The 26,839-nt window shown below is 39.6% G+C and overlaps 1 protein-coding gene across 1 annotated transcript in view; it reads left to right on the top strand.

The window, feature by feature from the left end:
• MAP1B (microtubule-associated protein 1B) overlaps positions 1–26,839 on the top strand; it is a 104,716-nt gene that overhangs the window by 1,676 nt on the left and 76,201 nt on the right. Inside the window, exon 2 of the mRNA XM_008570474.1 lies at positions 6,878–6,979. Within this exon, the coding sequence (XP_008568696.1) occupies positions 6,878–6,979 (102 nt within the window). The remainder of the gene's footprint in view (positions 1–6,877; positions 6,980–26,839) is intronic.

The raw sequence follows: 26,839 nt of genomic DNA, 5'->3' as shown, positions 1-26,839 counted from the left end.
CCCACCTCTCCCTCTGCCCGGCTTTGTTGCGCTAGCAACCCCCGGGGGGGTAGCTCTGATCTCTGCCTTTCCCTTTACCCCCGGCGTCCCGGCCCTCCCCTTGCCCCTGACAGAGGTGGCCGGGTCCCTCCGCAGCCGTAGCCCGCGCTCTATTCTCTTGGGGTGGTGCTGAAATGTTTCTGCCCAGAGACACCGGCTGGTGGGCGTGGTGCAGTCCGCACTGCGGTCTCTACGGCAGCCCGAGGCGGACAAAGGGCGTTCACGCAGCCTTCGTCCCGTGCTTACCTCCCACTCCCACCCCAATAACAGACGAAAGAAAACCCTCGGTTTAGATGGAGAAATAAACGCTTGTCGTCTGCCTCTGCATTTGGAAACGGCCACTTGTCCCAAGAACAAAAGGCTACAGGGTGGGGACTGGAGTTGCAAACCTGATTCTTTTGTTTAACTTTAAAGCACTGATTTTCCCCTCAGCTTAAAAAAAAATGTGAGCAGAAAGTATTTTATTCAAAAAAAATCAGGAATAAGAGATATTTCAATAGTGAAATGCTTTATTTGAGCATCTTAATAACTATTTTCAAACTATAGGCCTTTGATCTGATCTGTCCTAATTTTACTGTATTTGCACATTTTTCTCCTTGAAAAATTTCACACGTACTGACTTTGGGTGTGGCTATTGTAAGAATCAATGTCTTTTTTTTTTTTTAATCATTGGTCAGTATCATTGCTGGAAAATAATAATAGTAAGTGCTTTTCTGTCTACAAAATTTTCATAACCACCGATGTGGTGCCAGGAGAGGGATCATCACCCCCATTTTAGAAAAGGGGGCCCAGAGAGGCAGGAAGGGTAAGGAGACGGACTCAAGGTCACACCACTCATAATTGACAGAAGTGCCAGTTCTGCAGCGTCACTTGTTTTCTGACCCTGTCATGATGTTAGTGCAGGGCAGGCCAACATCAGAGGGACATTTCAATGGAACGATTTTCAGAGCTTGCCTTTGTACAGTCATCCACTTGTGGGCAGCGCCCCATGCAGGGAGATGGTTCAGCAGTCGCCTTCCATGATAATTATCTTCTTGCTTTCTTTACTCAGCTGATCATCCTTTCAGTGCCCCGTTCCTCAGGGGGTTTATTCAGGCCGCTTCTGTTTGAGGAGCAAAGAGATGCATCTCCGTACTGTTGTGAGGTGATCCTTGTCTTTACTCTTTTTTATACTACTAACACTTAGTGATAAAATTCAGATTGGCCTTCCTGATTTTTCTTCATTTTTAAAAATTCTATTGAAGTATTATATAGAAAGGAAAGGGCACAAATTATAGATGAACAGCTCAATGAATTTTCCCAAACTGAACACACCTGTGTTGCTCAGATCACAAAAAGGATATTACTGGGAGCCCAGAAGCCCGCGTGTTCTCTTTGCAATCACCATGTCTTCCTGATTTTTAATTCCCTAATTTGGTCAGGTTTTCACATGGAGCTCTGAAATGGCTGTATTGATCCCATTAAGAATCAACCAAGTGAGTGAGCAGAGCCATTTCCTTACACACAGTAACAGATGCTGCTTTTTCTCTGGAGATTGCTCTCCTGGGTCCTGGGGTCTCAGATGCAGCTCAAGCTGCAGGGCCTTCCAGTGCTAAGTGAAAATACTGCTCCCATAGCTTTTCAGCTGGTCTGAGATGACGTAGCAACAGGGCAGGAAGGCTCTGTTTCCCTGTTCATGACACGCTGCTGCTTCAGCCCTCAGGTCCCAGCTGGGTGGGCCTCCTCCAGAGGTCACTCTGATGCCGTTGCTGTTGTTGCTGGTGCCTGCCAGCTGTGCTGTGTGAAGGACGATGGAGCTGCCGCAGGGGGCCCAGCTCTGCTTGTGTGCTGCAGGCTGTGAAAGCAGTTCCTCCTGTTACTCTTTCTTCCTATTTCCCCTCCCACCGTAACTGAGGCTCTGTGGGTTTGGAGACCCTGGCAACTTGGATTCTTGCTATCTGATTATTGAGGGCTCTCTGAGAAGCCTACACAACAATCTGTAAATCTATAAAGAGATGGTGGTAATGCACTAAATCAACAGGCCTGAAACATTCCACTGTGGATGCTTAGTAAATGCTTCTTGAAACCAAGGAAGAGAGAGGGTCATTCTCAACTGTATTCAAAAAGCGTAATGTAGGGTTTTGTCATTTCTTCTTCAGCATTTGAAATAATAGTGTTTCCTCCAACTGGTCTAGCTTTATTTGTTTAGTTATGCAGGACTTTATTCCAAACCATTGTCGCTACCACCAGCTACTAGTCCTTGGCACCTCCTTTGTCCCCTCCCTCATTAACCCCCACCATGGACTTAGCAGTTGTCCTCATTTTTAGCAGACCCCCCCCCCTCAGGTTTATTTTAGTACATAGACTACAAACGTCCCTGCCTTGTGAACTGAATTCTAGAGCTTTATGAAAGGAGTTTTCATTGTTTCATTTCATTTTTTTAGGGGAAGTAAACCATAAGGAATACTAAGTGTCAGTTTGATATTTTCCATTTCTGTTAAAGAGTGCAAATTTTCCTCTAGTTAACATTAGGAATCAGCAAGATTTGCTCATGAAAAGATACATCTACTGCCCTGGATTTTTAGATGTTTAAGCATAACTGATTATACATTGTAACATTTTGATGTCACGCCATTGAATGTGTTCAGTCCAAGATGGTAAGAGAATTAAGAAACCAGGAAAGATTTGGGGTTTAGTTTTCATTTTCTTTTTACAGAAAAAACAAAAACAAACTGAAGCCATATGTGGTGGGAGTTAAAATGAAATGTTGGAAATTGTTAAATTTATTATATTCATTGTTATACTTTTGAAGTCAAAAAGGCAGATGGATTTCTGCTTGTGCTGCTTAGTTGGTATTATCCACTAAGGGCTCTGTGATCCACGCTGAAACACAGCCAGTCCCAAAACTTAAGGTCATTAAATTGATGATTCATTGTTAAACTTCTGTAAGGGCTACTTTTTAAAACAAATTCTAACTTTTAGACCAATGGATAAATCACTTCATGTTTGTTTCTATTGTAAGATGTTATCTAAGACTAAATTATTTATTATCAATGCTTTGATCTGTGTATAAGATAATTGTCTGCATTACATATAACACACATGTTATGAACATCAATTTACTGGCTTTTTTTTTAAAAAAAGAAAAAAAATGAAGGTTAGGTCAAGGGAAAAAGTAGGAAATATTTTCTCTGAGAATAAAGCCTTCCTGAACTTACATTTTCCTTATTTTAATTCTGTTTCTTTACTTTATGGTTCTAATCTGATTTCAGATCATTTTTTTACCATAGTTTTACAAATCAGATCTTAATGATTATAGGACAATCATTTAAGTATTTGAAAAAAAAACAAAAACAAAAAAACCTCAAAAGCCATTTCTCAGAGGGAGCAACTAAAGCCCATAGAGGAAAATCAGTGTGTCAAAGGCCCAGATAACTGTCAGATAGAATCCATGTGCCGTCAACATGCAAAGCATGGTCACTTTATTCTGCTTTCTGCAATCTACTGTCTCTTTTAGGAATATAGATTTTAGCCTTTAGATAGAAGTGCTTTTTAAGATTGTTGGTTTTATTCAACAGTCCTGCAAAATGCTTGCGTGATTGGTAAACTGGGAGCAGTCTAGCCTGTATACATGGAGGGTACCAGGCTCTTCCTCATTTTTCACCCAGGCTTGCTCTGTAATCACCCCTCACCCCTTTTACTTTTCTTTTATTACCGTCTGTAAATGTCATGTGCACGTTAGCCTTCCCTTTGTACATTGCCACCACCTGGGGTCAGAGAACTGAGAAGGAAAGATCCATTGTTACTCCTGGTCACCAGAGATAGACCAAGGGATAGTTCACACCCAGGGCTAGGAGATAGTCAGAGCATTCTCAGGGGAGACAGATGCCCTTGGGGCCCAGACATTCTCCAACTGCCTGGAGTTGTTCTGCTCCCACTTGGGTAAGCCACTAAGGGGCACAGTTATCTTAGGGTGCTGGAGAAGCAAAGCCTCAGGAAAGAGCTTGACTTGGGGTATATTGGGGGAATAATCAGTAAAAGTGTCAGGAATTTTATCATGGCTTCTCTGCTCCCGTCAGAGACCAGGATGACCTGATTCTGAAGCCTTTTCAGAACCTCTTTACTGACACCCCAGGATCCCTTCCAGCCATGGATTCAGAGAGGGAAGAATGTGGGAAGGGTCAAAGAAGATAGTTTTCTGTCCTGTAAACTTTAGAGGGCTCTCTATGGGCTCCCTGTTAGGCACAAAGGAGACCTACATAAACCATTACATGCAGTATAAACTTTAATTGAAAAATACACTTTCTCTTTAATATTATCCAGATGGAGTTACAAAGTAATTACAACGTATTTTACGTCTAAAATTGGTATAGAAAGTGCCCTCGTTCCAAAATTTTCCTTCCTAACTAAAATAACTAGTAAATCCATTGTAATCTTTATTTTATAAGTGGTAGTAGTGATTGTGCATTGTTAAGAAAAATTTTGCTTGAAATTGCTCAATTTTTAATTTCATTGGAAGTATAAAAATGAGGAATAGTATTTTTATCATCTGTTTACTAGTGTAATTTAAAAATTACAAAGGGGGTTTCTTATCATTTAGAACTTTTTCCATTGCTAAATTAGAAATACATAAAATAAGTATATAAAATAAAAAATATATAAACGTAAAGCAAACATTTAATTGCTTGTGTCATGACAAGTTAATTGAAGCCAAGGGATAAATGGCAAACGACAATGTAAGAGCAAGTCTATGTTGACCCCAGATGAAGTCACTCAAATAATGTAGCAATTTAGACATTACTTAGAACAAAGACAGAAAAATTGTATGAGTTTAATTTAAATACATGTGTCTCATTATTAACTTATTGACCCAGCTTGACAAGCCGGAAGACAAAGTGGAGCTCAGGCCTGGAGTGCAGAGAATTCAGTCAACAATACCAATTAAGCAGTTCAGACAGGAACTCAATGATTTTTCACACTAGACTCCTATATAGTGTATACGTTGAAGTAAAATATTCTAATGAATTCAGACCTCTCAACATGTCAAGCTCTCCATGAAACAAAAAGAACCCATTTATCATTTCTGCATTAGAAAGAGCCGCAAAATCTCAACATGCCTTTCTTGTTAAAATTTAAATACTCCATTAGCACAAATGCAAACCGAGGCTATTAATATTTCCAGGGAGACCCATAAAATTCTCCCTTATAATTTAGCCTTTCTTTAGGAATGTTAACTCTTCCACACCTGAATTCTTCCCATTGATTTTATGAGAAATTTCTGCCTCTGTTTAGTAGACATACATCTGTTTTAAAATATTCCTCATGATCGAAAAGATCTCTGGTGTGTAATTTGAAGATATTTTAGATGTGCTGTGAACTGAGTGCCTAGAATCTTTTTGTAATTGATATATGTGAGGGGTCTTCCAAACCTCCTGGAAAGATTTGTGTTATCTTTTAATTCTATTTTCCCTCAAACTATTTGAAGTACCCTCAAAGATAGATAGAAAAAATTTACATTTATTCTTTGCAAGATAGGAAGACAATATCCATAAACAGGATAAATACAAATATGCATTAAGGATTTAGAAGTGTGTTTAAATTAACAAACTGACATTTATATTCTTAAGTCTGTATGCATAACTAATGACCAACAAAAATGATTAAATGACTCAGTGTTTATTTAGAGATAGTTCACCTGCTGTGTTACACCTGGAGGTTCAAGCCCCTTCCCTTAGGAGGTACACAGTAAATGTTAGTTGTCCCAGAGGTCTGTTCCTGGTGATTGAGGATGCTCTATACAAAGGTACAATCATGGAAACTACATACTGTTTCCACCATGAGCATCTATTTTGAGAAAAAAAAAATTTTTTTCACACTCCAGAGTTCTGGGGTTCCCCTTCTTGCCCTGGCTTGTTCCCCAGGTCTCCCTTCTCTGATCCCCTCTGGGAGGGCAGAGGAAGGAGGAAGGACTAGGGAGGTCAGGCACGAGCACAGGAAACCACCCTCATTCTGCCTCTTGATCCATGTTGCTCTCACCCCTGATGTTCCTTTCAGCCTAGTGAAAAGAAGTCTGAACTTTTGTGGGAATAGCTGGTTCATGTCCCCCACTCCGTAGAAGTTTTATAAAGTATAAAAAGTTGCCACATTTCTTTGCCTCTGAATAAGAAAACTCAATACAGCTAACAATTGTGAATGAAAGAGCTGCCTGCCAAGCCAGTCAGGTAAAAGAAATGCCTGGGAGGACAGACAGGCCAAGTCTTAAAGATTGAGATCCAGCCTGCTTATCAAAGATCACACCGGTTGTGGATTGACCAGAAGTTGAGAAACCAAGGTCAGAAATGGGATGGGTAAAGGAAAAAAATCATATGTGCACACTACCAGCACATCTTCTTAAAAATGCAGGCCTGGGCTTGAATAGTAGCCCTCATGTGCCTTCCCCACCTTCATTCTACGTTTTCTTGCCACCTACAAGTGGACCGTGAGAAAGGGAGAGAGAGCCTGGTGGCCTCTTAGCTACTAAAGAACTAGCCATCTTCCTGCCCTTTCTATTCCCTCCCTGGAGCAGAGCCTGTCATTTTCCTAATAACTGTTTTCTTTTACTCTTCCAGAAAAGCTGTATTTACATTTTATGAAGGGCAGAAGTTCAGTCCACACTGCTAGTTATCCCTCCCTTGTGGCCTGGTGGAGAGACCTCCTGGCCCTCCCAGTCTGTGGGCATCCACTGATAGTCACCACACTCTTCAGAAAAGGAGTTTCCACATCCTTCCTTAAAGCCTGAGAAATGTTACAGTGACGTTTTCCAAACCACTCTGAAATGACTAACTGGAAGTTTGTCAACTGTCTTCCTTTCCCTCCTTAGGAATCCGATCATGGGACACAAACCTGATTGAATGCAACTTGGACCAAGAACTCAAACTTTTTGTATCTCGACATTCTGCAAGATTCTCTCCTGAAGTTCCAGGTGAGGCTTCTGTGCAGTATTAGTCAGCCTGGAATTTGAAGGGTCAAAGAAAGCTTTACCGGGGGCATCAAAAAGACTTATTGCTAAAAGATTCTTTGTATTTGTTATTATCCAGGTTAGCCAGCAGCCACAGTTTAAGGAAGTCAACTCTTTTATCTCTGTGTGGGATATCTATTTTGTGGATTCTTAATGAGAAGTAATTTTTTTTTTTTGGCTGTCTCACTGTGCTCTGAGCTCAAAGGACTGTAAACTATTTAAATGTTAATTTGCTGAAATGGAGTTATGAATACAAGTTGGATGCCCCCATAACTCCGTTCCCTCAAAAGAAAAAGGAAACATCTACTGCATTTCAAAACAGAATAGACATCATCATTTTATCATTGCATTATCACCCGCCACAGCATTATAAATTATCTTTCTCAGTGGGGGCAAAAGAGTGTGATATTCCATACTGCTGTTAAAATAGCCTTTTTTTCAGAGATGAAAAAGAATCCTCCAGAAAATCAAGGTAAGGACACACACGTTTGTCATCTATGATGGTGTTCCTGCTAACCAGCGCCTCCCTGGGGATGGGCTCTGGCCATGCCTCTGGCACTGTGGATAAATTTGTGCTGACTCATGTTGCCTTCTCGTGTGAGCAGTGACCCATATTTCTCCCAGTTGGTCACATTTGGGGATTACGAGACAGTTTCTGGTCCATAAAGACTCCAAACCTGGGATATGTTTCTCAAAAGCTTTGTCATTGACTTATCAGAAATATTGTATTACATTTTATTTTTTGCCTATCACTTGAATTTTATGTAAAATAGAGAAAGCTCTTTTCTGTCTACATGCTTTTATTGTATGATTGCTAGTTTTATTGGCAATGATAAAACATCAAGAATGTAGTTCAGCCTTTTTTGACCGATTAGATCATATTCCATTAGCTTTGTTTTTGAAACCACTTTTACAGAATGTTATTGCCTTCATGAATCACACTTGGCTGCAGTGATATGCTCGTGGGACTGTCCCTGTTCTTCCTTCTGAGTTTGATAGTAGAATAAAATCCAATACATTTTAGTTATCCAAGTGAACTGTAGCTTTCATGCATGGAATTGAGTAAATGTGCTAAGAAATTCTTAACAAAAAGGCACCTTATCTGGAGCCCAAGAATAATTTGAGGGAAACTGGAGGCTGTGTTTCTGCTCAACTCCAGTCTGAAGTCAGAGGTCTGAGGAAAGAACAAGGTGCATATAAATGGAATCCAAGTCTCTTGGAGGTCGTCAGAAAGGGAATTTTCAAACCTTTTATGGTACAGCCTAGCTGATTAAGTTAATATACAATCATTTTAGTCTTCCTAATAAAGCTTTCCTTTTTAACCTTTAAAAAAAAAATGGCTCATTAAAGTTAAACTTGCTGCAAAGTCACATGAAAAATCAGCTAAGTAACTTTGCACTGAGAAAAAAAAAGAATGATCCAGAGACTATCAGACAGCATGTGATTTGCTGAAGGAAAGGTACAGTATAATGTTGTTTCTCTTGTTATTATTGTGTTGTATTTTTATGTCTTGCAAAATCTCCATAACTTTTAAAACCTTCACACAAAAAGTAAGGGAAGAGCCCTTGCCAGCAAGTATGTTTATTTCAAAGAGTAAGAACCGAGCTTTTATTCTTTCTCTGTAGGTTGTTCTGGCTTTCTTACTATGACTGATTGTAAGACTATGTATATATATATACACACACACATATATATATATTTTTGGTAAACAGATGATATGGTTCTCATTATGTTCATTCATATCTGGATTGACTTTATAGAATGACAACTGTGTATTACAAAATGAAAGGCTCCAAGAATTGTTGAAGAATTGACAATTTTTTGACTAAAGACCTAGTATTACTCATGTGGACTAGGAAGATCAAGTCTCTCCAGACTGCCACTGTAGCCTCATATACCCCGTTCTTCTCTTCTCTCCCTCCATCTCCTGCAGTTAGGATTGGTTGCCTGCCTAGTTGTATCAGTGCTATGCTAGATGCTATGTTTGGAGATTAGCCTCTGAACACACAGCATCCTCGCCATTCTTGGCATCTCCAGAAAGGACTGATCTTGACTTCCCTCTCAAGCCTGTGAGTACACTCTACAGGCTTAGGCCTCCCCTCTGGGAACCCAGCATCTAGAATGGATCCATCGTACTGGTGCCCCTGCGTGGGTGGGGAGCATGAAGGTTTCTAACCTAGACTATCATAGATGTAAAAGCACGTGTCAGATTCAGTTTCAGGTAAGCGTGTTTTAGAGAGAAGAGACGTTAGAGCAGAAGAACACAAAATTGGGATGTGTGGAGATCACAGGGTGATCACTGGATTGGGCCCAAGAAAACCTTTAGCTTTTCCTGAACAAACTGGAAAGGTTTTATGGGAAAATTTGAAGTCTGTTTTAAGAGGGTCCAAATCTAGTGGTCTCTAACCCCACTCAGGTGAAATTCTGTAAAAGCTAACTTAAGTACCTCAGATCCCCCAAAATGGAATTAGCTGAACCTGTGCATTTAGAGTTTCAAAAATCTAAGTTACCTTAGAGGCAAGGAACAAGATGAAGGATCGATCCCCTAAAAAAAAAAAAATAAAGCCATTCATTCAATCAGTTAAATATACTTAATAGCACCTACAGTGTATCAGGAACTGTGGGGTGGGATGTGGGTGAGGAGACAGTGGCGAATAAAACAGTCACTACCTTCATTGTGCTAACACTCTTGAGCGAGAGGAGGAGGCGTTCAACAATCACTTAGAGACCAGCCCAAATCCAGCACCCTGCATCAAATCCAAGCTCAAATGTTTTTTGGTTTTTGTTGTTGTTGTTGTTGTTTTGTTTTGTTTTAGGCTAGCAGAGTTATAGTAAAATATTCATTGCCTTCCCTAACACAAGTAGACAGGGCTCAGGTTGCTCTTATGTCTGTTTTACATTCATGTTGGTTATTATGCCTTTGGTAGTTTTTAAGAATTAGAGAGCACTTATAAAAGTCTGATGACAGCTTCAAATAGCAGCTAAAAGAGTGCAAATGGAACAACCAGGTTTGTTCCATTGCACTGGATAGCCCCTTATACAAGTTTTTAAATATGGTTTTGAGATTCAGTTCAGCTATCCCTTAGGATTTGCAGGTCTCATTCAAGACCACTTGGCAAGGTTTAGTCATCTTGAACAATTATCCTTTGAGCAGGAACCTGGGATATGAGTGCTTTCCCTACACAAGGTGGTGGTAGTGTAGCGTGAATGGTGAGGTGGTGGGTCCCCAGCTCCCCAGAATGCTCGTCCTGGGATCTTTATGCCCTGTCAACTCTGGCAAGCTGTAATTATTGGGACGGTGAGTCTTCTAGGTCCTTCTCACTATCTTGAACCTATTGCTGAATGTTTGCTGTGTGCCAGGGCAGCTCTCTGATGATTTGGCTTGATGTAAAGCCATTCCTGGTCACATCTAAGCTGGCTCAAGTGAGAACAGTCATCTTGAGAGAAAGGCTAGGTGTTCTTTCATGAAAACTCCAGTCTTTCACTCAAGTGAAAATTCAACAGCTGAGTCTTTTAAAAATAGAGCAACAGTCTTATATTTCCTTACATTTATGAATTCAAATAGTCATAAAATGTTAATTTATATGTTATACCATATGGTTTTTGTACCTGTATGTCAGATGGGAATATTTTTATAAGTCTTACCACAAGAGTAAAGCTAGGCTTACCATGCAGTATAGAATTTATTTCATTTTTCATTCCTATCTGTTTCTTGCCCAGATTTAACTTTAGACCTAACTACATGTAGTAATAGAGGAGGAGGATATTTCCTAGGGATTATAGGAAGTGCCCCATGGTTATCTGTGGTAGACAGACACCATTTCAAAACAACAAACAAACAAATAAAAACACTGCCAGGACACAAGACTGAAGATGAGTGTCAGTTTTCTTTTTTCCATCATTTTCCACTTTTATCTGCCTATTAAAATAACTTTAAAATTTAGATAACCCAGTTCCTCACCAGTTACATAGCATAACAATTAAGAGTGCAGATTCTGGAGCTGAACTACCTGTTACCTGTGTTTGATCCTAGCTGTGCCATTTACTTGCTGTATCATCTTGGGCAAACACCTTAACCATTCTGTACCTCGGTTTTCTTGTTTGTAAAATGGGGATGATCACTTCTACCTCATAGGGTTTTCACGAAGATCAAGTGAATTAATGTGTGTAAAGATTTTAAAGCAGTGCTTGTCCCATGGTAAATAATAAATGAAAACTAGTATTAATATTGTCTCCCTTGTCGAAAATGGATTTGACTTGTCTATTTGTTGATTAGCATTATCTATGGAAAATACCGGGTTTAGGTATTTGGCTGGCTTCCTTTCTGTAATAATTTTTAGTTTGTATAAAAGGTGTTTCCCCCATAAACAATTGCCTTCATCATGATTAGAAGGCACATAGCTAGCTGCTGGTTATGTGTGGGAGCAGCAACATTCTGTGGCTGAGCTTAGTAAGGTCCTTTGGGCAAGACAGCAAGGAGAGGCAGTGCCACAAGGCGCAGGTAGAGCAGTACCTCAGAGCAGGGTCGCGGACGTTTGCACAACGGTCCTGTTGGTGCCCGTGCAAGGGCAGGGAGATGTGCAGTGAGAAAGCTAGCCTGCTTTTCCCTGTGCTAGCCCCTCCGTGGGCCACCTCTTCCACTCCATTCTACTGTTCGTTTTTCTCTTCTGCTTTCTCCCATCCACAAGTGACTACAGACTTTGCCAGTTTAAAGAAACTGAGATTTCTGTGGTTTATTTTTCTAGTCAGCTGAACAAATAGTAAGACCTTGGCATATTTACATTTTGTCACTAGTTTTATAACTCCTAGATCACATTCACAAAATCTTCATACAATGTGATTGATTTTGTAATGTGTATATGGGCGGTTTTGTTTAAGAACCCATGCCTTTTCCCTGGAAGATAAACAAACCACAGCTGAGCATCTTTAGATTTGTGCTGAGTGACTGCTAAAAATATCTTGCCTGGAGATTGGGTTTTGGTGGAGAATTAAAATCAGTGCTTTGAATTTCAATCATGCGGGTCCTCTCCTCCCTTTGGCATGAATGAGGCACGGTCTTACAACTAATATTTGCCAGTAGAATGATAAGAAAATGCTAAAATGGTCTAAGAATATTTTTAGTCATCCTTCTCTGTCTAGACTTGTATGTTTAGTCTGTCGTTGTGTAGAATTATAGCTTAATTGTATGTGCCTAGAATACATCAGCTGCTCTATGACAGGGAGTAATGAATGTGTTTTCAGCCCCGCTCCCAACCTTTAAACAATGAAGCACACAAATATATGTTCCAGTTGCATGCAGGGGGCTGACTTAACCCTCTGGGAACCTGCGATCTCTGAGGGAAAGCAAACACTTTATCTCATGTTTTCTCTGTCATATGTGCACACACACAGGTCCAGGTACCTGCACCCGTGCGCACATGGCTATGCTTGTCTTTTCTCAGTGTATTATCATACAAGGTTATGGGAGGAATCCTAGTTTTAGACGAAAATGACAAATAGAGAACCTTGCTTTTTAGAAGTAACCAGACTTCTGTGTAACATCCATTGAGGTTAATGCTGGCTGCCTGGGAAGGAGACTCGCATTTTAATGCAAATCCCTAGCCTTTCCCCAACTTGCCCCTGCCCTGAGCCTTCCTGGCCAGTTGCAGGGGGCCCAAGTAATCAGCAGCCCTGGCTACCTGCTCTCGCCCCAGTGCTCCCATTCAGACTTTGCAGCCCGAGCAGCAGACTGCCTGGTCGCTCCCACCCACGTCCTTTGGAACAGTGAAAGAGCCAGACCTTCTGTGGAGAAGATCCAGAATTTTGTAGTGTGCACATCAAAAGGCGTAATTCCTGCAGGGTTTACGTCTTGTTCAACTTTGAAATTTGGGGATTCTTTATATCCAGATTCTCACACACTATGTGATTTTTTTTTTCTTTTTCTTTTTGGTGTAGATGTGGCCAACAGAAAGGAAGAAAATGATGTTTCATTGCTATGTTCAGCTGCCTTCATTCCTCAGGGTGGTTAATGATGGCTTATTCAGACCACCCTAGAAATACCTATTCATTTCACCTTTTCTTTTTTTTTTAAGAGTAGAAAGGGTGTTTTACTCGGCTGACTGTAATGGCTCTCCAGCGGTTCCTAATGGGCACTGTGGAACCACTCAACATAGACAGGCACAGGCAGAAAATTGGCTGCCTGGGCCCAGGAGCCATTTTAGGGAGTGTCACAACCCCTCCATTAAATCCAACTAAGTGCGTTCCGGAACAGCTGCTAACATTGCTAACCAAGGACAGCGTCTTATGCTGAATGTCAGTGCTTTGGTCTTTATTTTCAGAGACCAAAGAGAGCCCATGGTTTTTGTTAATGGAGTTCTTTTTTCTTTTTCTTTTTTAGCACACAACCACAGCAAACGTAAAGCAACCATAGTCTCTTTACTTTTTACTGCCTGCTTTTGGGTCTTATCTCTGGAGCATTTCAGTTAGCATCTGTGGTAGCATGCTAGAAATAATGGGGGAATAAAACAGAATTGAATAGATTACTATAAAAAATATCAAGTAATATTTTTGAGTGCTTATTAATAAGCAAGGAACTGTAAAGGAATATATGGAAGAATAAGGTATCCCCACTGTTTAAAATTTAGTTGGGAAAATAAGTCATTCACACTTTGGAAAAACACTGTTTATGTTTAACAAAGACTGTTTTCTTAGTTTACAGATTGCATGTGTGTGGGGTGGGTGGGTGTGTGTGTGTGTGTGTGTGTGTGTGTGTGTGTGTGTGAGATTTACCTCAAATTCCTAAAAACGGTAAGGCATGAGAACAGAGACCATAACAAACATCACATTTTGATTGTTCAACCACAGATTTAATTGCAGTGACACAGGTTACCCAGGTACAAGCACCCCACCCCCAGCTGCAGCCCAGAACTAATTAAACACTTCCCAGGCAACGATCAAGTGTCCCCAAACATCATTCTCCAGGGCCAACCCTTTTGTTTTCCCAGCTGAGGTCTAAGGGTAATTTCCATTGCACATGAAGTCAGATTTCCTTGGTCCTAGAGAAACGTGAGAAGGTAAGAAGTGCCCCTGGAGAAGCTCACTTAAAAATGGACCACATTGACTGAAGAAATTGACATAAACACAAGACAAAAGTAATGCTATTTTAACGGACTCTTCCCTGTTAGGTTAGAAGATTGTCTGTAGTCAGGATTGGGGATAGGAAGGCTTATAGGAAGTGCATCAGGAGAGTCTATACCACAAGCTTTAAAAATAAAAGTATGTAATTAAAGATGAACACCGAAAGCTTAGGGTAGTGTTTTATTGACTGTGGCCCCTCTGAGCAGTTGTACCACACCTCATTTTAAAGACAAATTGAGGTTGCCTCTAAAAATTGCTGTGTCATGTTCCTGAGGGGTTAAGATAAAATATGAACATCCTGGGAACTGTCTTTGTTGTCACAGAGGAAGGTCCTCCAGACCTGCATTTTGCCATAAGCTGACCCTTTCTTAATAAAATGGGTTTTCAGTGTAAGCTATGAGTAAACAAGCCCGTGTTGAGCATTTTGGGCAAATTCCCAGATTCCTGTTGGCATCTCACATGCAGAGTGTGAGGAAGAACCAGCTCCTCCTCCGAGAGTGTCTCTAGCACACCTGGCCCCAGGGATACTGCTCCACATAGATGTTGCTTTTTGTTTCCTGAAATGTGAATCAATGGGAATGCCCCATTTGGAGAAGTTAAGCTGATTACAATAAAATTAAAGATGGCGTAAGTTCTCCAGCTCAGGCAAACAGTACGGTTAGTGCAGAGCCTCTTAGCTGTTCTGAGCCGTTGTCCCCTTTGCCTTTTAAAATTCTCACCTGGAAGGAAACGTGAAAACCACTTGATGGAAACTTGTGAAAGACCAGTGAAACCCACATGAAAACCACCTGATGGAATGCCTGCCCTTTTTAACTGTGCTCAATGCCTGTTTAGAGATGAGGTAGCAACCATTCTTTTATCTAGAATTCCAAATGGTTTCTCGGCTCAAACACTTAAGAGTTTTTTGCAGTGCTATTAAATAGGAAGTGGTGTTCAGTGCAAAGTCCCAAGGGCCCCACAAGATGCTCAAGTGCCTTGTAGTTAGTTTAGTATAATGTGTGTGTGTTTGTGTGTACATGCATGCCTGAGAAAGAGGGAGAGAATACCTTATCATATTCTAATCCATTGGGAAGGAGATAATCTTTTCACATTTTATGGTATATCTTTGTAGAAGGTGCCCTATTATCAGCCAGTCTGTTATTAAGTATTTATGTTCCTGTAGCAAGGCACAGTTCCAGTTCCTGGCTCTGCAGGCCATTAGAAGGTGTAAGTAAATCCTGGCCTGAGAGTTGTTTACAACTGAGTGTAGAAATAAGATAACAAGTCAGTCTCATAATATGTGCCAAATGAGAATTTTGCAAGGTGGTCCTTCAGTAAATTCTGTTTGTAAGGGCCATTTTAAACTCACTGAAATTGTATTATATGTAGAAATTGGGGTGTGAATACAACAGATCCTAATGCACTGAATTCTCTTTGTGAGCAGGGAATTTTGAATCCAAACTGAATTAAAGTATTCCCTAGTTTGGAGCTACATTTTAAATTAAGTTCTTTAATTTGATGAGGAAAAGATTGAATTGATTTTTTTAAGGATTTACCCCCTCTGAAATCATGTTAGGATAAAACTGCTGAATGGATGTATACGCTTAATTTTAAGATTATCTTTCTTTGAGTGCTGGAAAATTGCCCATTGGCAGACTCTGAAGACACTAGGGAGAGATTGTAAAGGTGAAAGGTTTTATGGAAATAAACATGAAATAATTGGTTCACTGCCCCGAGGCTAGAATGGATACTTCAGAAAGGGCCTGACTCAGCTGTTCCTGTGTCAGGGGAAGCCAGGAGGGGCACAGTTGTAAGCTGCTGTCCAGGACCTTACCCCTCCAGAAAGTACTTGAAGCCTGGCCTGGTGCAGCAGCTGTGGGCCTCACTGCCAAGTAGCTCCCTGAGAAGTTGCTGTCAGTCCTTACCTTTTCTGTAAAATAAAGGAATTAGACTAGATCAGGCCATCTTAAACTTTGTTCTACAAAACATTAATAAATAGTCAATGGAAAAGAATTTCATGGTGAAATATGTTTAGGAACTGTGGCATACTGGATCTTATTTTTTGAGGGGGCATAAAGTATATGTGCATAAACTTGTTTAATTTTGTTTAACCATAAATTTTCTTAACCTATTTGATCAGTCACTTCCACAATCATTCTCTCCTATGGATCTAAATTTCTGTAGAACACAGTTTGGGAAAGGATGAGCTAAATGATTGCTGAGTTCCTTCCAGGTTTTGTATTCCATGATTCCATGAAATTTACTAAATTGCCTCATCACTGAAATGCAGACAGGAACTTGTCCTCGTCTGTTTAGTTTAAAATGGTTTTTAATACTTATTTTAAAATATCAGTGAAAGAATTTCATTTAGGGCTGACCGGTTAGCTCAGTTGGTTAGAGCACAGCCTTGTAAGACCAGGGTCAAGGGCTTGGATCCCCATACTGGCCAGCTGCCAAAAAAAACCAAAACAAAAACAAAGAATTTTATTTAGAAAATCTGCCTGTCCCATGCATTAGAAGGATTAAATGTGTAGGGGAAGAGGCACAGCTTTGTGGTGCTTAGGCTGATTTCCCAGTGTGGGAATTCTTGACCCTTGGCTTTTCCCATCTGACTTTACCTTGTGGACAGACCAAACAAGACAAAACATAATCATATTTGCACAATGCCAAACACCTGCATGGAAAGTATTTCAGAAGTCAAGTGGATGTGTGTTTTATCTACACAGTGCCAAATAGGAAATAGCTTCAATTTTTTTCTGTTAAAATGAGAATTTTTGTGTTGATATTTGGTGCTTTGTTGAGCCTCAAATTAGCTACTTAGTCACAAATCTTTGGAAGGTGGCTGAAGATTGAATCTAGTGAGTTCTGGGGATTATCTGTAGGTTGAGTGTGTTAAAAGTTCCAGATACATTGTTTGTTATAGATAATTGAGAATGGCCTGCGCTTTAATAAGCATGATCAGTTATGCATATCTTGTCATGTGAACCATCAATTAGCACAGTGTAATTTAACAAGTTAGTACACACAGATACGAATGCCCTTGGGAAGCAATGCTTGAATCAAATTATTACTAACAGTGTACAGCTTGTATGCAGGTAATCATTATCAGAAAGCCATGATTATCTAGAAGGAAAAGTGATTTTCATGGTAGTGCATCTTGTCATTGATTGTTGGTATCTAATACCTTTAAGAAAACGACTTTAATTTGTCCCACCCCTAATTTGATCATGTTTCCAAACAATGTTTGATTCACCATTTAAACCTCTGTATGTGTGTACAGCAAACCTTATAGAGTATTTCAAAACTCCAAAGAAATGATTTATGTACAATAACAGCATTAATGATTATATCTCAATGGATGAGAAGTACGGTGATCTGGTTAATTAAGTATTCTAGTTAATAGAGAGTTGCCAATAATTTCTTGTGGGATTATTATTTTTTGATGTTTAACATAGAGATAGTCATTTCTTTTATACAAACACGTCACATTTACTAGAATTAACTTAGAATTCTTAAGCCAAATTTATACATTAGCCTAGGATACACTTAAACTATTTATAGAAAACATGAACTTAAAAATCTGTTAATCCTTCTCCCTCCCAAATAGAGTGGTATTTTCAAAGAGAGGTTTTTGTTGTTTGTTTGTTTGTTCCTTGTTTTTTTTAAAGCGATATTATTGTACTTCTTAGGCAAATATTGGCATTTTATTGAAGCCAAGAGACACATGCTCATCTAGAGACACATTCATCTACCTACCTGGAACTCAAAGCAATCTAATTGCACCTTACTTGGATGATTCAGGAGGAAGGTCTTTTCCCTGTGCCTCAAGTTCCTCATTATGAACCCTGGTGATAATTACACTGTAAACATGTGGGTGTGTTGATTAGTAGCAAGTTCCTTTAAACATCAGTGAGCAAGACATTTATACTAATATGGTTGTATTGTAGAACAGTGGATATCCCTGGATGTTATAGTGCTTCTGAAAAAGAGTCACTGGTTCTAGATATTGCAAAATAACTCAAAACTGCTACAGAGAAAAAGGGAAGTGTAGAGAAAGACACTCTGGCAATCTTCTAGGTAACTTGAAAAAAATCTTGGGAGTTTGCAAAATATGCAGTAGCCCACTGTGTTTGCTTCGTCCTGGTGTACCTATGGCAGGCACACCCTACTCCTAAGTCCGTTTTTCCTTCCTATTTCCTATATCCCTTACCTGTGAAAACGTTATTTTTTAAATAGATAATTGTCTTCTTCATTGCACCATCTTCCTCCTAATAAGCTGATAGACACAAAAACCCAACCAAGTGATGAAAGGAATGAGAAATGAAATTATTTTTGAGAGCTTATCACCTGTGCTTTAAGATCGTGTAGGAATAGACAAGGTGACATGGCTAAATTGTGTAGCCAGTCACATGCACCTATATACTTGCACATGTGCATGTGTGTGTATGACATTGGTTTTATATTATCTTTTTAAAAACATCTTTCCCTTTTAAAGAAGCATTAGAAGATCCTGGTAAATATCTGTTGATGAAAAAAGTGACATTTTATATGGGTTTACCTCCTTCCCTTCCATTGTTTTCTCATCCATTTCACTAAGCTTTTTCTCCCCCTGTAATGTCATCTGTTTCTCTCCTGTTTTTCTTCTCTCTTTTCTCCTTTCTCCTAATGTGTCTTGCTGACTCTCCAATTGCAGCCTTTTGTTCTACAAATAATGTTGACTTGTGTTTATTTTAAAACATCTAACATGAGATCAGAGTCCACTTTTTAAATAAACATTACATTATGTATTAGTTATACATATTATTCTGTTTTATTGTTTTATACATAGAATAGAGACTATTTGGAGCCTTTGGAATAACATTCCAGTATATAAATATAAATGAAATAATTTGGCAAATTAACTCACCCCACGGGTTATCTAGAAACATGATTCCGTCATCAGATAGAAATTTCTATTGCTGGAATCCTTTAGCCAGCAAATGGATTTTCTATGCTTGGTGAGCAGACTCATCACAAATTTGAAGCTAGTCACCAAAAAAAGTTCCAACTTACAATTTAAAAAGAAGAAAAAAACAACTGAACAAACAAAAACATACTTTGAATGAGAAAAATAAGGACCAAAGAACTTAAGTAGTCACAGGGATAGATTTTTTAATATCTCAGGATTCTAACTTTTCAGAAATAGCTTTTTCCCAATTGCAATTGAATCATAAAAAAAGGAATGCAATTATCTTTTAACCATAGAAATAAGGGGGCCTTTGGCCAATGCTTCTTGCTTAAGTGCATTAGAATAGTGCCAGGCACATAGGCTTACTATGCATATGACAGTGAATGATGAGGTGTCAGGGGCTTGTAAAACCATAATTAGCTCTTAGTTTGAAAAATAAGCTGCATAAGAAATCTCACAATTTGCAGTGATTATTTATATTGCAAACAATTTCTTTGTTACAGATTGCCTTTAAACATTAAGGTATAGTAATGTGTTTATTTACAAACTATTGATTACTTTCAGAGGCTGGGCAGCCTAAAAGCTCTGGTAGAGTAAGTCTCTTAAGACCCATGGACAGAGCCCTTTGGTGGTGGGTTTTAGGGGCAGAAAATCTGATCTCTAATCCCTGTTCTACAGCTAAGCAGATTTCTGCTGTTGTGGACAAATTACTTAGCATTTATGAACTTCAGTTTTATTATCTCTGAGGTCCCCTTTATATTTAATATTCTGTGATATAAAAATATCAACCCATAGTGAAAAAAGCCATTCAAATATTTTTAAAAGATGGTTTACATGCCAAGTTGATAAACATAGCTAATGTAAAGCCAAAATGAATTATTTGTAAAAAATTTTTTGGAATTCTTAAGACAATAACTTGCTTGGCTGAATAGTGAATGAAAACATGTACACTCAATCTCTTCATTCCACAAATATTTATTGTTTGTCTAATGGGATCTGGTACTGTGTCAAATGCTGAGGTTAATAAGAATAAGCAAAATAAATAAAGACAATCCCTACACAGTCTCCAGTGCAGCTCTCAGTCAAGATGAGGAGACAGATATTAATCAATGTCTGTCACACAAATATGTATCACTAAACTGTGCTACTTAAGTAGGAGGCAAGAGAATATAGTGTTAAATATGGAAAAGAGGAAACTGACCTGGAAAGGGGAAAAGTGAGAGAACTTTAGAACCGAGATTTGTGAAGAATGCTTCTTTTTTTATATTTAAGACAGTAGACACTGTATCTATGTTTCCCTTTTAATGCAACATTAGCAAGTCAGCCTAGTTTTACAGGTTCTAAAGTATACAGATTTATCCTGAACTTCATATGGACCAATGTGAGGTTACTATAGCACATTTCTTAGGAAATAAGAACAATGAAATAGAAATTACTTAAAAATATTTGTATAAAGGTATTAACATTCTTGTAAGGGATTCCACTACTCTGAGTCAAGTATCAAAGTAAAAGAGAACTATCTGAATATTCATTGGCCTTTTAAAAACGTGAGATTAATTGCAAGTTCACTGGGCTGCAAAAATCCCAATGATAGAGAGAGGAAGCCACCAAAATTTCTGGACATCAGAATTCGAAGGTTTGTGTTGTGACATAATTATGGTTCCTGAGTCCCTGTATGAAGGCACTTCAAAAAGTCCATGGAAAGATTCTTCTTATCTTTTAATTCTATTTTTCCACAAACTTTTTGAAGTACCCTCGTAAAATCAGACCTTACGTCGATGGTGCTTACAGGTTCAGCACCTTCTTCCCAGTGTCTTCCCTGTGCCTGCTCACAGGATGCTGCCCTGGTAATTGCTGAGGCTGTCAGCCTAGTCCTCTCTCACTGGCGTGTGCTTGTTCCAGGCAAGTGGTACGTAACCTTCTTGCATCATGTCTCTTATAATTTTTCATTCGTCATTCACCTTCTGGTTGAAATTCTCTTCTTTCCCTGTTGATTGGTAATCTCTTGGTCCTATTTGGTGAAGTATTTAAAATCTCAACTTTAGCATATAAAAACACTTTTTCGATAAACCTGGGTGAAATGACTGAAGCAAATAACCTGTGTATTATTTGGAGCCAGTGCCTCTTAGTGGAAAAAAATAAAACGTGCCTTCACCATTAGATCTAATAGAGAACAGATTTTCTTGTTCTATATAGTATTTTACTTGAAAGTGTTAATAATTCAGTTGCAGAGTAAGTTTCTCAGTAGCATTTGCTCAATTCTTGGCTAAGATCTGGTTCTGAATCTACCATTAATATTTTTATGAAATGCTCTGAACCCTTTCAGTCTGCAGACTTTTTTCAGGTAGCAAAATTGTTTTCCTTATATCCTTTTTTGTTTGTTTCTCTTCCTGTTGTTCTGATTTCAGCCTTGAGAATATGTATAATTCTTAAAATGGAACTTGTTCTTATATTTTATCCTTTGTCTCATCATTTTCCCTTTGATTTTTTTGTTTGTGTTCTAGGAGAACATTTCACATTTGCCTGCACATCACAGAGTTGGTGATCTGCAGTACTCATTCTGCTCTTCATTGCTTCCAGTGCAGTTTTCAGTTCTGCTATAGTGTTCTGTCTTTCCTTGAATTCCTTTGTCCCTTCCACTGGCAGCTTCTTTTTAAATCTCTTCCTGTAGTTCAGCCCACCCAATTTTTATTGTTCTCTGTCATTTCATAGAGACAATGTCTGCCATCTTTTGTAGACACCAAGTATCATTTTCTAAAATTTTATTTTGTTCCCTAAAGAAAGTCATTTTTAGAGATATGTTTTTCTACCAAATCTCAAGACAGTGCTCATTTCTTCTTGTGCTGTGGAATCTTTTCACAGGTCCCATCTGGAGTTCTGTTTGTTTTGTCCTTCTTGTACAGGTAGAAGTCTGTCCAGGCTGAGCATTTGCCAACAGACAGGGTTGTAGGGACACCTTAGCAAGTATCACTGGCCACCTGCTGGCAGTTTCACCATCTCACAACTCGAGCGTGGAAGTCAGATTCGGGTGCATATCCCCCACTGGGTGTCCGTGGTCCAGCAGGCATTTATCTGGCATGGGATGCTAGTCTGGGAAGAGATTGTCTGTCTTCACTGTCAGATCTTCTGCCTCTGATGGAGAATTAGATGGAACTGGCAGTTGTTTTTTGTACAAATATGATGCAAATATGAAAGACCATGAGCCAGTGTGTCCTTCTCTCCAGCCTCTTCCTGCCTCTGCTTATGTCTGCAGGTTCTTCTCCTGAGACTACCGTTCAGCTCAGGTTGTAAGCAGGACAGCAGTGTCTTCTACCCCTTCTACCCAGCTCTGTTGGGCTCTGAAGGGAGAATCTGGGGGAGTTGTGGGAAGTAGCGGGAAAGGAGGTGTCAGTTACCCTGCCCTAAGCCTCTTTTTCCTGTTTTGCATCCTAGAAGGAGGGGCAGATATTTGAAGAGTGAGGCAAAGCTTTTTCAATCTTCTTTGAGTCCAGCAGGATTGGTTAAGGGTGGGGGTTCAGGAATGAGCATGCCCAGGTACAAGCACCACCTCGTGCTTAAGTTCTGTGTCTCAGTTTCCTAATCTGTGAACCTACCTTATAGGGGATTTATGAAAATTCAGGGCATGTAAAGTGTGGAAACAGTGGCTGGAACACATTGTATCCCCTATATCTACTGTTTTTATGAGGTGGAAAATATGTGTTTGGAAATGTGTGTTTGAATTCCCTTTGGTGCAATTCTTCTTACCCCCTCAACATTCCCCACCACCTTTCAGCATGTGGTCATCTCTTTACTTTAAATCACCATCGTCAGTGGTCAGTTTTTCTGGTTTTGTGTATTTTCATGAACTTTTCAAAAATTCATAAATTTGGATAAGGGTATATTAGGGCCTTCTGGTCTGCCACGTATACCCACCAGCCTTCCTGATTCCAACTCAACATAATCATTAAATGATATAATCTTCATTTGTGAAAATCTGTAATGATTATGGTACTGTTTTGGCATCTTTAATACACTTCAAAATCATATTTTTTAAGGGAAAATTATACATGTTATTTATTTTTAAAATTCTCTGGGAAGGTTAATGGTTTCATGATAAATAGCATACCATTCTTATTCTAAGTAATGTGCAGGTATTTTGCACTATAAACCAATAGTTTACCAAATATGCTATGTTTTTTCTTAAAGGAAGAAAATCTTTGTTAATGATTAATGCTTTTAACTTGCCATTAAGGAAATGAATAAGAAATGTTGGTGAAACCAGAAAGGCTGATTCATGTTGACTCAATGTTCAAATCAAGAACACCAATTGCTACTCTACAAAATCTGCACTACTATTATTCAGTGATAATTTGTTTGAGCTTATGGTTTCTTTATAGCATTGTCAGTTCTCTATACTTGAAGTTCCCTAGAGCCAAGTATTTCTATTTCTCTTTATCTAATCAGGACCTTTTACATTTTAAAACTTTCTATAAAATCCTTTCTTCTTTATGATATTGTAGAAAATCCTTCCCACAATCTCTAGCTTCTGCCAGAAGAGCAACATTCATTCTTATTGTTACTGTGGGAAAACCTTGTGAATTAAAGCTTTCTTTTTTAACTTTAATTTTTACATGTTTCTGAGTGAGAGTTTTGTGTGTGTACATGTGGTCTTTTGAGTGAGAAAAAATGCAATTTTATTTAAATGGTCACTTTGGGATATAAAGTTTGCATCAGAAAATCAAGCCTGAATCCATGGCCACTGCAGTCTTTTGTTTCCTGTTCCTTTTAGTATTGTCACAGCAAGACTCCACCACTGCATTAGTGGGTCCCATTGTATTCCCAAGGAGGACCCAGAGGAAGGGCTTGCCTGAACCTCACAGCCCCCTCCCTCATCCTGCATAGGAAGCCCTGTAATTACAGCAGACATTACATTTGTCCCCAGCATCTGTGGAATGATGTCATTGCATGTCAAACAGGGGATTAGCATGAAGAGAGAAGTCCTACTGACATTTTCATTTTCATTAAGAAGAATTTCGTTTTGCTCCATTTTGTTAACAGGAACCTTTGTCTTCATAGGAGAAAATTTTTAAAATAAAAGAAGAAAAACTGGAAAATGTAGAAGCAGACATGTGCTGACTGCATGAATGGAAATGTCCTCTGCAGCGCCACTCTATCAATTAGTGAGAGCGTCTGGGACACAAAGCGTGCCTGGGAAATCTCCTTCTTTTCTCACAAAAGCAGAATATCATTCTTTTAAAAGTACACAATGGCCTGGGCCCTGTTGCAGGGAATGTCCCTGAAAAAGGAAGGCAAAGGCTGGGCCACTGCTGGGGAGAAATGGAGTGCAGGCGGCTGGTCCCGTCAGACCTCTGAAATGTTCCATGTTTCCCTGCCAGTGTTGATTGAGCGTGTCTTTTAGTCTCATTCCTTATTTCTCAGGGTAAAACTCTGTATGAAAAAAATCAGGCAGTGAGGTGGAAGCCTGATGTTACAGATGCTTTGAATCCAGAGCTGAATCCATGCAAGAGCATAATTTTTGTCAAGCTTTTCTAACTCCTCCAACAAAAATAAACATAGGAAGAAAATCATTGCCAGACTTGGGGAAAGGGAGTCATGTCCTCCTTTCGAGCAATCAATCTAAAAGTAATTGAATCAGAAACCCTGGGTTCAAATGCCCTGGGTTCTGGCTTTTTCTTTGCTGTGTTACCTCGGGCAACTTACTGAGTTGCTCTGAGCCTTGATTCGCTCATCTGTCGAGTGGAGTTAGCTAGCGATAGTGCCTGCATCCCAGAGGGCTGTGCCTGGTACCTATCAGCTGTTGTTTTTCACCTCCAAAAGTTATTTCCTTTCAGAACACAGGCTAGTGGTCTGAGGTGACCCTACTACTCTAGTGAGTACAAATGGCAACCTCCTCTTTTCCTCTGTCTCCTGTGTGTCTGCCAGCACTGTGTAGACACAGGTGAGGGAACTAACTCATGCCAGTCTAGATTCCCTCCCTGTGGAGTGGACCTTGGAGCTATGACTTTAAGGGTCACCTAGATTAGAGAGGCTATGGAATTTTAATCCTTTTGAATCTTCCCAAAGCATTGGAAGAAAAGAGAGTCTCCACAGATTTTTTTTTTTTGGCAGTTGGCCGGTATGGGGATTGAACCCTGGACCTTGGTGTTATCAGCACGATGTTCTAGCCAACTCAGTTAACTGGCTGGTGCCACGCCCTCCCGCCCCCCGCCCTGCCAATTTTTCTTGGGAAGTTTTACAAATCCTCACAATGTTTCTCAGTTCTCTATATTTGGACACCAGAATTTTTGGACAACTAGCAGCTAGTTTCTTTGGAACAGAGTTGTCCCGGGAAGAAGGATGAATCCAGTCCAAACCAGACCCTCTTGCCAGGTGATAATTTTCCATCCAGATTGCTCTGGGACCTTTCCATTTTTATTCTTGTTTTGCCTTGAAAGTCAGCTGGTAAGCTATTTCTCTTTCCTTATCTGACTTTTTAGGTCCAGTTACCTAGATGATTGCTGCTTATAAGAATGATATTTTAGAAGTAAGATATTAAGCCACACTGGGTTTTGAGGTGTAGCACAGTTGGGTTTGACCAGAAGTCTTCAGTTGCAACTCTTCAAGGTCAGTGTATTTGGTCTGTTTGGAAGGAAACCTGATGTGCCACACTCTGTTTCAGTGTTCTAGAAAGAACTAGACCATCTGATTCACCTGTCCTGTTGCCTTGAGAGAGGATGCACCGCCATGTGCTGAGCACCTGCCTGTGTAAAGTGCCAGTTACTGTGCTGGACATAACCATGGACATGTGCTCTCTCCTGAGTTTCTCTGAATTTATGGAATATTGCCATTGTTTTCTCCATTCCCTCTCCTGGAACTCTTTGGATTATATGAAATGCAAGTATACTTCAAAAGGTTCATGGAACAATTTGTATTATCTTTCAATTCTATTTTTCCACGAACTTTTTGAAGTATGCTTGGCCAGGATAGTTCTTTTACTGCAAGTTGCTTGAACATAAATATAATTCATAAGCAGGACATTACACACAGGACATCAGCAATTGCTTCTGGAAGCTGCAGTTGCTGTCTGGAGATGGCCAGGTGCTCTTTTTCCGAGTGGCTGAAGGGGCAGTTAGGTCATCTTCACAGTGCCTCAGTTGCATCCTCCCCAAGCTCTCAGCATGGCACTGCCATCCAAAGCTTGTCCTCCTCTGTGGATTTGGTTCTCTGGGGTGATTTTTAATCTGCTGCCCCCTTTCTCAAGACCTCATAGCCTAGATGAAAAGGGAGACTCTCGGAGTTGCTTTTCATAATCGCTTTACTCCTACCCTCTGTCAGTCCCTGCCCAATGTCAGACCTGGCCTAATGGGTCTGCTAAACGTCAGACCCACCTTTACTCAATGATGGGCTAGCCACTCCCTTCCCCTCCAATTACAGTATGTCTTTGAGTGGTTTTACATATTCCCCTGGTTATAAACCACAAACTTGTGAATTTTGTCTCCTGAGCCCAAGTCAGCCTACAGGGAAAATCTAGTCTACGGGTTGCTAAAACAAATGCTTAAATAAAATGTGAGTCTTTTTTTTTTTTTTTTTTTTGCAAGGACAATACCAAAATTATTTCATTAAAAATTTATGAACTTGATTGTGAGTACTTTACGAACTTGATTGTGAGTACTTTACATTTGCTCATTTCAAGTTGCAGAGAGATTTGGATTTCTGTGTCTTCTTCCCAATGGGCCGAGGGCCCATCACTGATACTGAAGGCTGTGTTTATGGCACTCCAAATTGGCTGGGTTATTGGGGTG

Source organism: Galeopterus variegatus, unplaced genomic scaffold (genome assembly GCF_000696425.1).
Source record: "Galeopterus variegatus unplaced genomic scaffold, G_variegatus-3.0.2 Scaffold605, whole genome shotgun sequence".
NCBI lineage: Eukaryota > Metazoa > Chordata > Mammalia > Dermoptera > Cynocephalidae > Galeopterus > Galeopterus variegatus.
Note: the sequence above shows the minus strand (reverse complement) of the source record. Positions and strands in the feature narration are given on the sequence as shown.